This window comes from Bombus impatiens, unplaced genomic scaffold (genome assembly GCF_000188095.3).
Source record: "Bombus impatiens unplaced genomic scaffold, BIMP_2.2 scf_0203, whole genome shotgun sequence".
In the NCBI taxonomy this organism is placed as follows: Eukaryota; Metazoa; Arthropoda; class Insecta; order Hymenoptera; family Apidae; genus Bombus; species Bombus impatiens.
This window is the reverse complement of record NT_176622.1, coordinates 722,222-734,355: the sequence shown is the minus strand read 5'-3', so window position 1 is coordinate 734,355 and position 12,134 is coordinate 722,222. Positions and strand designations below refer to the sequence as shown.

The 12,134-nt window shown below is 40.7% G+C and overlaps 1 protein-coding gene across 1 annotated transcript in view; it reads right to left on the bottom strand.

Moving 5' to 3' along the window:
• Positions 1 to 12,134, bottom strand: part of LOC100743494 — a 129,329-nt gene that overhangs the window by 9,961 nt on the left and 107,234 nt on the right. The window contains 2 exon segments of the mRNA XM_024366241.2: positions 9,607 to 9,780; positions 11,958 to 12,134. The exon segment at positions 11,958 to 12,134 is cut by the window's right edge and continues 1,266 nt beyond it. Coding sequence (XP_024222009.1) covers positions 9,607 to 9,780; positions 11,958 to 12,134 — 351 coding nt within the window.

The following is a 12,134-nucleotide window of genomic DNA, read 5'->3' as shown; positions in this document are numbered from 1 at the left end:
TCCATCGTCGGTCAAACCCGATTTAATTCGAGAAATTCTGCAATGCTTATCGAGGTATTTTACTATATTAGGTTGTTGCAAAAGTGTCTTTCTTTTACAAACACGTCCTTTGTAACAAATCTTTGTACAAATATGAAACCTAATTTGTGAAATATTGTGGTCTTCGTCTGAATGGATCATACGCGATTCAATGAAATAATATAAAACAAAGAATGTTTAAAAGAATCTTCGGGAAGGGTAAACATTCGCTAAGAGTTCGCTAGAGAAGTTTCTCTTGCGTCACAAATGGCCCAGATTGCCTACGAAAAATTAAGAGTAACTAGATGTCAGGACATTAAATTGTATGAAGATAACAGCGAAAAGTATGTCGTGCTGTGACGATGGCAAAAATCGATTGCTCTTTTCGAAGAAGAAACTTCAGATAGCGACGATCTTGAACATCTTGTTCGTCCTGCAATCTTTAGAATTGTCGTAGAATCGACCGAACACGAAGATTATGTCACAGTGTTTGAAATGAAAATGTCTATGGAAACAAAGTCAGCAATGTCACGATAACAAAAGCTGATCTTCTCGAAGAAGAAACTTCAGATAGCGACGATTTTGAACATCTCGTTCGTTCTGTAATCTCTAGAATTGTAGAATCTGTTGATTGAAATGGGTTTGGGGTTAATAATTAATCGATCCACGGACCTCTGATTTTCTCCAATATATTTTTCCGCCTCGTACAACACGTCTTAACACACAGAATACACTCGGTCAATTAACACGTGTTCGACTTCTAAGACAAAAGAGCGTCGTTAGAAGTCGTACCAACTTAGCTTGTAGTATCTAGCGATCGTGCCAACCTAACATTTCTCAACAGAATCGACTGAACACGAAGATCGTGTCACAGTGTTTGAAATGAAAATGTCTACGGAAACAAAGTCAGCAATGTCAGGATAGCAAAAACCGGACGCTCTTCTCGAAGAAGAAACTTCAGATGGCGACGATCTTGAACATCTCATTCCCTCTGTAATCTTGAGATTTGTTGTAGAATCGACTGAACACGAAGATCGTGTCACGTGTCAGTGTTTGAAACGATAATGTTTAACATTAAACAAAGCAAACAAAGTCTGTGGTATCACGATAACTAAAACTGATTGCACTTCTCGAAGCTGTTTAAACGGCGATTGGACAAAGCTGCAAATATTATGACTATTTTGTAACGTTTGGAATCGTTACAGAGTCGATGGGGCGCTAAGATCGTGTCATAGCGATGTAGATAGAACAATGTCTATAGAAGAAAAGCGTACGGTGTCGGTATAGCAGAAATCATGACTTTTAATGTCACGCGGAGACGTACCTTGCATATCGAAGATATACAACGTTTGTTATTTGCCTTCACAATGACGTTAAACATAGCGAAGATGCTGATACGAATAGGAACACTGTTATTTTATCGGCCGGTTCCATTCGATCGCAATTCATTCGCAGACAAATTTAATTGTCTTACCTTGTTGTTCGTCACACGACGTGGCCTTGTGCAATTTTAGCAAACGTCGTCCGTAAACAGTACGTACATTTGACAGCCATTGAACGTCGAGATAGAATAAGGAAAAAGGGACGATTTAATATAGAACATTTATTTCAGGAATCCGGGCACGATATCGGATACGTTGCTTTGCGCGGTTGATTTATTAATTATTCATCGACTCGTTCGGTTTCCGTTTGAACGTATTTCAACTGGAATAAACGACGACTCATGCAAAACCTACCTCGTGTAGACAAAATTCCTGGCGATTTTTCCTAACGATAAAACGTTTAACAAGCAAACATCGTAACACATTGATGTAAGAAACACCTGAACGTGTGACAATAAACGATCCAGTGAATAAGAGACATCGAAGATCTATCGTGACATCGAGCAAGCATTTGACATTTAAAATAAAAATTCACCTGATTCGACTATCCTCAGTCGAGATGATGCCGCGTCTCGTTCAGATTAGACGAGTTATTTGGCTTGGCAACTAAGTGATTGCGGATTTTGTCATTAGGTGGTATTGACAAAATCCGCAATCACTTAGTTGCCAATATTATACTCCAGTCGACCGATCTAACGCTGGAATCGTTGACGTTCGAAACGCAAAACGAAAGGAAAACATACTTATAGTGTTGCGTTGTTGGGTCATTTTGGATATTCGTCAGCTCTAAACACGCGGTATAACGAAACTGATTCTGTAATAGAATTTCCGAAGCATGGCAATTTTCATGGTAACGAAAGTAACTAATAAAACATCGACGCAGCTAATAAAACATCGACTTTGTTTTCTAATTACCACGTCCATGTAAATAAGTCGTAAATAGAGCGTAATAGCAGCTTAAATAGAGGAAACTTTAGGACGAGAAATTGTCATAGCGCGTGTATGTTTTACCAAAAACGATGGGATCGTTGCGAATTACAAGTCGATTGTTTAAATGTTTTTTTCTTTTTTTTTAATTCAAGTAACTCGTAGCAAATAAAAAAGCTTGAGTTTAGATAATTCGGCTACCCTCAACGAAATACGAAAGAGCTAAGCAACACGCAAAAAAAAACGAATAACAAAATTGTGCAAACGAACGCGCGTATTGCATCGAGCGTCTCGTAAGCGCAGCTAAATTTGCTCTCGTTAAGTCCTATATCTGGCTTGGCAACTAAGTGATTGCGGATTATGTCAATGCCACCTAATGGCAAAATCCGTAATCACTTAGCTGCCTGCCGATAGAAAAGAAACTCTCTGGAAGGTTAAATCGCACGTTGCCGAGCGTCGAATTACAATCGTCGCGATATCAGCAGGAGACCCGTTCGGCGATCGACGCCCACCGAGCGATAAAGCGCATCGCTGACGCAAAAATCATGGCAAAAGCGATTCGCGGCCGTTTATGTAACGGCCATGGCGATTAAGCACTGGCAGGACAGAAATACTTGCACGAAGCCCCGTTTACTCTCGTGGTGCGCGCGTATGGCTTCGCCAACGTCAGCTCGATGGATTTCCTATAATTCTGGCAGCGAAAGTTCGCGTACAAAATCGAGTGCATAAACATCGCCGTGTTTGTCGATCAGGCGATGTAAAAATTTGTCAGAAGTTGAAATCCTGACTACGGAGACACGCTCGTTTCATAGAAAGAAGACCAAAAAGAAAACAGCCCATTAACCTCACTAAAGAAACAAAATAGTCAAACTCGAAGATGGTATCCCGCTGGGGTTAGCCATCCACGTGTTATTTAGCAATTAAGTTAGACAAATTTACCAAATTTCCAGCTGGACAAATTGTAAGGTACAAATTAAATAATAAAAAAAAAAAGAAATTTTGTGTGCTACACTAGATTAGCCGTGTAGTGGTGACACACATATATGAGTATGAATGTGTGGGAGTATGTGCGTGCACAGCGTCTCGTAAAACAGACGAATGCAACTGTTCCATTGGTAATGTGATACAGAAGATGGTGAGACAAAGAGAGCGCTGAGACGCGTGCAATGTATACCGACGAATATCTTGTACATCGCATATTAAATAAATCTGAAACTATTTTCATATCAATTCTAAGTGTAATCTAAGTGTTCCTATACGTTTATTTCGGCGATTAAAACACTCTGACTGCCACGTCGAAATCACATGTTTTGCCCAGGACTCCACGAGAGTATTTTTATTATTCAAAGCATATAATGGCGAAATAATAATAAATCGATGATGTAAGACAACATTCTTCTCCAATGGACCGTTTATGTTATTGGTAGTCACGGACGACCATACTCGAAGATGGTATCCCGCTAGGGGTAGCCATCCGCGTGTTATTTAGCAAAAGAAAAATTTACCAAATGTTCAGCTGGACAAATTGTAAAGTATAAATTAAATAATAAAAAAAAACGTACATCGTGTCTCGTCCAGAACTGGCTGAACATTTTGCTCGATTTTTATCAGTCGCTTTTCGTAAGAAGATCGCGTGTTGATTTTCTAACGTCGATGCTAATTCCAAGTGGAGAGTACTTTAATGCAACACGGAGAAAGAGAACAAATTTGTAGGTTTAAGATCATCAGGTTTAAACTGGAAACAGATAGGAAATTTCATTCTGATTCCACTTAATTTTACGGCGATCGATATGATCTGAAGTATTGAAGAAAGCGACGGACGTTCGCGTTTAATCGCCGAAAGCAAGTGAAAGCAGCCAGCGGTTTAAATATTTAAAATTCTCAATTACACCATGGATATTTTTATGCAAATTCCTGTCTCTACGAACGTGATTGAAAGAATGGAACCTACGTAGAGACGATAGTTTAACTTATTTTAAGCAGTTAACTGTTTCTTGTCGAATATACTCGTCACGATCTCTCGCGATCTATCACAATATCTCGCGTTACGACTAGCAACTGTCGCTAATAAAATTAAAAAATAAAGCAATCGTTTCGATACTCCGCGTTTCACCAGATGTCGCTTACTTCTCGCCACGCATTTCAGGTACACGATTCAAAGTTTTTTCAAAGTTCTTAACACTTTACCGACCGCTTGCTCCGACCAGCATCTCAGGCGCAGATTCTCCCTGGCGCCAGCTGTGTTTCGGTTTAGACTCTCCAATACCATTCTTTTCGTTCATAGCGAACGAAAGTTTTTCAAATTGGTATAAAACTGTGAAAGCTTACAAAGCAATGCAACTGAGCAAGGTACTTTACTACTAAATAACAAATTACTGCTCAAATAATGAGAAAAATTGTCGACGACAAAACCCCGATTAATAGGCTATCGGTCGGTAAAGTGTTAAGGAGGTCGTACCAGCTAACTGGCCAAACGCCCCATTTCTTTATACTATTGGTTGGCAACCAAGTGATTGCGGATTTTGTCATTAGATGGTAATGACAATCACTTAATTGCCCACCCAATACATTTCCAATATTTTGTTCATTTTCGAATATCATGCGCATTAAAATCCACGCTTCTGCTCGTTCTATTTTTCTCTCGTGTTCTTCGCATGAGATCGTAATGCGGCGATCTCGCGTCGCTCTGCATTTTTCATAGAAAAATGAAGAGACGATTGGAAGAGCAGAAAGTCGATCTGGAAGCTGGAAGAGGGTCTCCTCTGAGAAAAAAAGAGAGAGAGAAAGAGAGAAAGAAATAGCTGGAATTCTTCCTCGTATAATATCGTGGAAATTACGAGAAGGATAGCTCGTTATCGTTCAGCAGGCACGGTGTTCCTGGTTTGGTGCGGTGGCGTTCGAGTATCTGGTTTTTAACGAGCAGAAGAGGAAGGGGGAAGAAAAAAATCCGGCTTCTCCGTAAAGTGGCAGAGAAGCAAAGACCGAGGTCATGGTAGGGAAAAAGGGCGGCGGAGAGAAAGAGAAAGAGGGAGGAGGAACCGAAGTCTGACTCAAACCGTACGTAAGCTATGTGTTCCACCTATCGAAACTTACTCGTAACGTTACACTCGAACCGTGTAATCTTAGACTATTGTGAGCGGGGTTCTTTTACATTCCAGACCACACTTGACTCAGCGTGACGAGACGCGGCAAGGCGCGGGAATTTTAGAAGGCAAACGTAGCGTGGCGCGGAGACGCGACCGTCCTCTGGTATTTCTCACTCGAATTTGTCGTCGGTCGACGGTGAATTCATAAGTGTCGTTATACAAGTGCGCTGCTAGGCCACGAGTACTAGTTTCTATTTTTAATTTCTAATCATTTTCTTTTTCTCTTTTTTTTTCTTTTCTTTCTTCGTGTCTTAGTTTTAGTCGCATCAAGTATCAATACATCTTCAAATATCAGGTAGAAAAATTTACCGAATGTCCAGCTGGACAAATTGTAAAGTAGAAACAATTAAAAAAAGAGAAAAGAGAAAAAATTCTTCAAGTATCAAGTTGCCCCAAAAGCGTATTTCGCTTTCCGCACGCAGCTGCTTTATCTGGCAAAGTTTGTACAAACGTTCTTTTTTTTTATTATTTAATTTGTGCTTTACAATTTGTCCAGCTGGGCATTTGCTAAATTTTTCTAACTTAATTGCTAAATAGCATGTGGATGGCTACCCCAGCAGGATCTTCGAGTTTGACTATTTTGTTTCTTTATTGAGGTTAGTGGGATGTTTTCTTTTTAGTCTTCTTTCTATGAGAGTTTTGTACAAACGTGAAACCTAATTTGTCCGACGTAAATAGAACAGCGTGATAGAACAAAACGGATCGTTATAATTCGATAAAATAACGTGAAACAAAACATGTTCTTTCTTATAAAGTGTATTTCTTTTTTTTTAATAAAACGAGAGGAACTTTTGGCACAATCTAACATGAAAGATGTTATTTGCGAGACTCGTTAGTCGAGAAATTAAATCGCGTTGGTCGATTATTACAAATCTACCGATCTATTCGTATCGTACGTGTCCTGTAACGAAGAAACGCTACATAAAATAAGATTTGTCGGAGTTTCGCAATAATCGTAAGCTAATACGTATCCCACCTTATTCGATGTACACGCTGAAATTAATACGGATACCATGGAATACAACTCTGGAGATCGACGATCGGTATCGCGATATCAGGGACATTTCAATCAAAATTCTATCTACAACGAACGTATCATAGTGTGATGAAAAATGATTCCTGATAAAGTAAGAGAATCTTCGAGTAACGACTGTAAAAAACAAAGAAGGAGAATTACCAACGTTGCATCTTTAAATTGTTCTTGCAGTTTGGAATTATCGATGAGACCTCCTTGTGTTTAAAAATAAATTTATAAAAATAAGATTTTCTTCCTGAGATATTGAATTCTTATTATATTCGGCTGGCAACTAAGTGATTGCGGATTTTGCCAACACCACCTAGCGACAAAATCCGCAATCTCCTAGTTGCCAACCTAATAGAAATGTACGAACATCTGCGGCTCGAGCAATGTAGCGTTTCGTCGTTTTTGTTTCGTTTGATCGATTTCTAAAAGGAAAAATATACCATACACTATATCTGTGTTGTTTTCTCCGTGTCTCCGATTTGTTGCGACAATTAACCGTCGTCCGATAAACGACGCGCAATTCGGTTCAACTGAATCGCGCGTTTATTGTTCGTGTGTTTATTTGAAAATAGAATTAGACGAAAGGAGGGAAGATGGACTAATTGCTTTGAAATTGTTGACAGTAGTGCCGGACGAGTTCAGCTCTGGTCTGGTGCAAGAAGCTTGGGCCATCGCCATCGAAAGGTAATTAATTACTTTGTTACTTGCTATTAAGTTGGCAACTAAGTGATTACGGATTTTGTCACTAGGTGGTGATGAGAAAACCGGCAATCACTTAGTTGCCAACCCAGTATATCTTAATTGTAACGTAAATAGCGTTTACGTTCAAATATTCTCCCGCGAATTTTTCCACGAATATAGTTCATATTTACGAAGAATAATTACAAGCATTTATTTCCTTCGATTTTTCCCACGTTCTTCTTTTTTTGGTTTTTTTTAGCTGGGTTCTATCGCCGATTAACGCGAACAATCGGAAAACTGTTAGCCAAACACAATGGCGCAAGGTTATGGGTAGGAAGAGAGGAGGAACGAACCGATGACACGAAATAGGAAATTCGACAAGTATAGAAGCTATGGAAGCGGCTCTCTGTTCGATAACCATTGTGCCCAGGTCTCGTAATTTCCTGTTGGAACGTGGACAGCCCGTGGCTGGTACACGGTACTCTTAAACAACGATCGTCGATTGCTGCCTTTACATCGTTACATAACGCTAAATTATTCATGCGGAATACCACGCGTTTCCCGCGGCCGATACTTTTCACACACCCACCGAAATTCCTCGGCCAACGTTTCAATTATTCACGGCATTAATATGTGAAATTATACGTATCCTTAACCTATAATCAGTCGAACGATTTCAGATGAAAGTGATTCTTATTGAAGAATATCGAGGATTATTTGTTTAATACGAGGATTGTCCTGGTAAAAATTCTATTAGTTTCGAAGAAACTTTCAATACCAAGCGACTTAATGAAAATTCTTTTATTTTTGAAGAACCTCTTGGTGTTAAACAACCAGTGACATAATGAGAATTCTCTTCTTTCTTTTTTTTTTGGAGCCTTCTAAGCGATCTAATGAAAATTCTTTTAATCTTTCAGAATCTTTTAATACCAAGTCAATCGGTGATGTAATGAAAATATTATTATTTTTCCAGAAGCTTCTAACCCTAAGTGACCTAACATAAAAATTCTTTTATTTTTTCAGAATATTAACAACATTAAACAACCAGTGTGAGCTAATGAAAATTCCTTTATTTTTCCAGAACCTTGAAAGCGATCTAATGAAAACTCTTTTAATTTTTCAGAACCTTTTAAGAGGTGATCAGTGACCCAACGAAAATTCTATTATTTTCCCAGAATCTTCTAACACCGACTGACATAATGGAAATTCTTGTATTTTTCCAGAACCTCCACTAAATGATCTGATGAAAATTCTATTAATCATCCAGAAGCTTCTAATCACAAGAGACAATGAAAATTCTTTTATTTTTTCAGAATATCTCAACATTAAACAACCAGCGTGACCTAATGAAAATTCCTTTATTTTTCCAGAACCTTGCAAGCGATCTGATGAAAACTCTTTTAATTTTCCAAAATCTTTCATTACCAAGGCGACCAGTGACCTAAAGAAAATTCTATTATTTTCCCAGAATCTTCTAACACCGACTTATATAATGGAAATTCCTGTATTTTTCCAGAAACTCCGCTAAATGATCTAATGAAAATTCTCTTAATTTTTCAGGACTTTCTAACATCAAGTCAACCAGTGACCTAATAAAAATACTATTTTTCCATAAGCTTCTAACCGCAAGTGACGTAACATAAAAATTCTTTTACTTTTTCATAACATCTCAACACTAAACAACCAGAAACCTAATGAAAATTCCTTTATTTTTCCAGAATCTTCCAAGTGATCCGATGAAAACTCTACTATTTCTCCAAAATGTTCAAACTCCAAGCAACCTATTGAAAATTCTGTTATTTCTTCAAAATACCTCAACACCGAACAACAAGTATTTTCCTCATCTTTTCTGAATCGTTTATCCTTTAACATCAATTTTCTTGTATTTCCTAAACAACCAGCGACCTAATGAAAATTCCTTTATCCTTTCAGAAGCTTTTAACGCGACTAGTGGTATCCCAAGAGCTTCGACTACCGGTACACCATACACAACCATTTACGATTAAACTCGTACGATTCATTTCGTACTCGAATATTCGTCGATACACCTTCTTCTCGTAAAATGCCACTAATCTCTCTCTAAACGTTAAATTCCCCACGATTATCTCCGTCATCGTCGCTCTTCCGACTCGGTGGTTAGCAAGTAACGAGCGTTACTTTGCATCGGCTACGCATAACCGAGAAAACGTAGTGCAATTACGCTCGCGTGTCTGCGAGTGCACGAAGACTCGTCGAAGAAGAACGTAGAATCGAAATCTAAACACCCACCGCTAATTCCGCGTTGAATTATTCACCGATCTCTATCGCGCGAAACGTCCAGGTATTCGAAGCAGAAACCGAAGAAAACGTACAAACGCGTTATTATCGTTTCTTCTTTTCGAAACGTTCGAACCTGACATTATTTTTCGTAGCTGATATTATTTCCTACCTGATATTTCCTGATGGAATGCAGTTGCTGTTGCGTGGGCTCGGCATTCGCGTTATCGGTGCTCTCCACATTATTGTTCTGCGTGGACAAACGTAGATTATCTTTCGGCGGTCTGGCAGGTGCCCTCTTTTGATCTCTCGGGGGGATGGCAGGTTTCACCCCGTTCAAACCGGTCTAAAAATTCGTTTCAAAGAAAACACAGCTGGCATTAAAGCACCCTGAGGCCACATGCCGCCATCGCGACTACCCAAAAGTTGCCTCCTCCCCTATACGTTTTCTAGAAATTCGTTCTCTTTTTTCCATCTCACGTTCTCCTCTACTTTGTCGCGCGCTCACTAAACCATCTATTTTTCCATCTTCTTCCCTCTACTTTGTACGCTTCTTTATATTTACATCTACATGTTTCTTTTTCTCTTTTCCTCTTTTCTTTCTTTTTATTTTTCCATATTCTTCGCTACACTTTATTACACGATTTTATCTAACCAGTTCGGTTTCGTTTGCAACTGTTCGAAGAATCGAACAGGTCCGACGCTCGTTTTCTTTTCGCTGTTGATTACGTTGAAAGCGAACAGCGAAGATCGTACAAAGGAAACAGAAATAGTACGCAGCAAGCGAGAATAAAGAAGAAGAAGAAGAAGAAGAAGAAGAAGAAGAAGCAGCAGCAAAGCACGTGCATTAAGAGGTTTATACGTTTGCTATGGCTAGCAGGTGTTCACAATGGGATTTGTCTACTTTCGCATGCTTGTCAACTATAAGCGTGCGTTGAGCATGCGTTGCAATCGCGAACACGGTCGATGCTCTGGCCGTTTTTACTCGATGCCATTGAAACCCGAGGCAGAGATCGCGTGAACATTGGCAATCGTTAGATTTCCCATGTACCTGCAATCTCACATTCTTAACAACATAAACGGAAACATATATATTAAATCGTAACATACGAAATGCATCTCTTCGGTCAAAACGTATTTTCGCAAAATACCACGTGAACGTTAGAACCTACGCGACGTCTCTTCTTTCGAGAAACGTCGCGTTTCTTCGCGTTCGCGTTGCTTCTTGCGTCGTATCCAAAACCGATTAGAAGAAAACTTTCGATCGGTCCTATTTCTTCCATAAATAACGTCGATGTTACGAATTTCTATCGTATCTGGCGATGTAAAGTTGCAAGAATTCGCGCATTTCGTATGCTAAAATTCCAAATGACGATAATACGTATCCGTGGATACGTTCCAGGCGAAAAGTCCGAACAATCGGAAGGTAGATTGCGTACGTGAAATTAAAGAATATTTATGTACCTGGTGATGGTCAAGATCGTCGAAGTGCTGGTACGTGTACGTACGTTTCTTCCTGACGTCCATGCACGGTATCGTCTGGCTCGCCGATTGCCTTTTCGTGTCGCTAGAGTCGCGTAGCTCGCCCCGATCTTCGTTCCACCGCGCGAACAAATTCGATTCCGATCGCCAGCATTGAACACCGACAGGACGATCCACGTCGAAACGAACAGTCGGTAATTCGGTTTCGCTTTTCCACGCGCCCTGGCTCGCTCCCAATCCGTACGAGTTACGATTATCGACATCGACAACTTTGCATCTTTTATATTCGAGAGACAGTCGCGAATTCGTGAAATTCTGCGCATTCGGCGATTCCTGTGACGCGCGGTCGCTTCCGTTTCTTCGACATTCGGAGGCCTGCGCATCCGACAAACAATTTTTACCGCGAGATAATTCGCGCAACGAGTTGCTACAATTTTGATCGGCTTCTCTAACGAACGACGAACGTACGGGAGTACGTTGAATCGACGATCGTTCGGCGAACGGATCGTCGTTAAAGGAATTTACGTCGTTCGGTGAACAGCTATTGTTGCCTCGCGTAGCTTCGTCCTCGAACCGGTCAGCCGAGAAAGTCACAGTGCAGACGCCTGTACGCGAAAAATCGCCGCTCGGTTCGTAAGAGAAACGAACCTGCGGATTGCCGCGAGCCACCGGCTTCTCGCGTCGTCGTGTCTCTGCTCTGTCTCCGAGATCGGAGAATACGAGAGATCGCGAGACACCGTTGGATCCTCGTGCAGACTGAAGACGATCGTCGCACCACGACGCGTTACAGCGATCGTCGAAGATGGCGGCTTCGATCGGCATCAGATCGTCCGAGCGATTATCGGAAATTGGTAAAACACGACGCGAGCTGCTGTCGGAGTCGCAGACATGGTCCGAGCACCTGTCAGCGGTTTTAGTGCTACTGTCTGAGCGATTAGAGGTGCTGGTAGCAGAAGCGTGAAGCAACGTACTTTTGCGTGTTTCGTGGTGCACGATAGAGAAGAAGCTATCGAAAAACAGACTCTTGACTTTGGACCTTACCTTCTTCTCGTGCTTTCTGTCTAACGTACGGGGCGACCTAGTAACTACGTTCTCCGTGGCAGCTATACTCTGATCGCCAGCGGTTGGTAGCGTGACGAAGCTACCAAGGTCGTTCGAGCGAACGCAGGGCGAGGCCACGATGCTCGTAGCGCACGAGTCGCGACTCCCGTCGTCCCC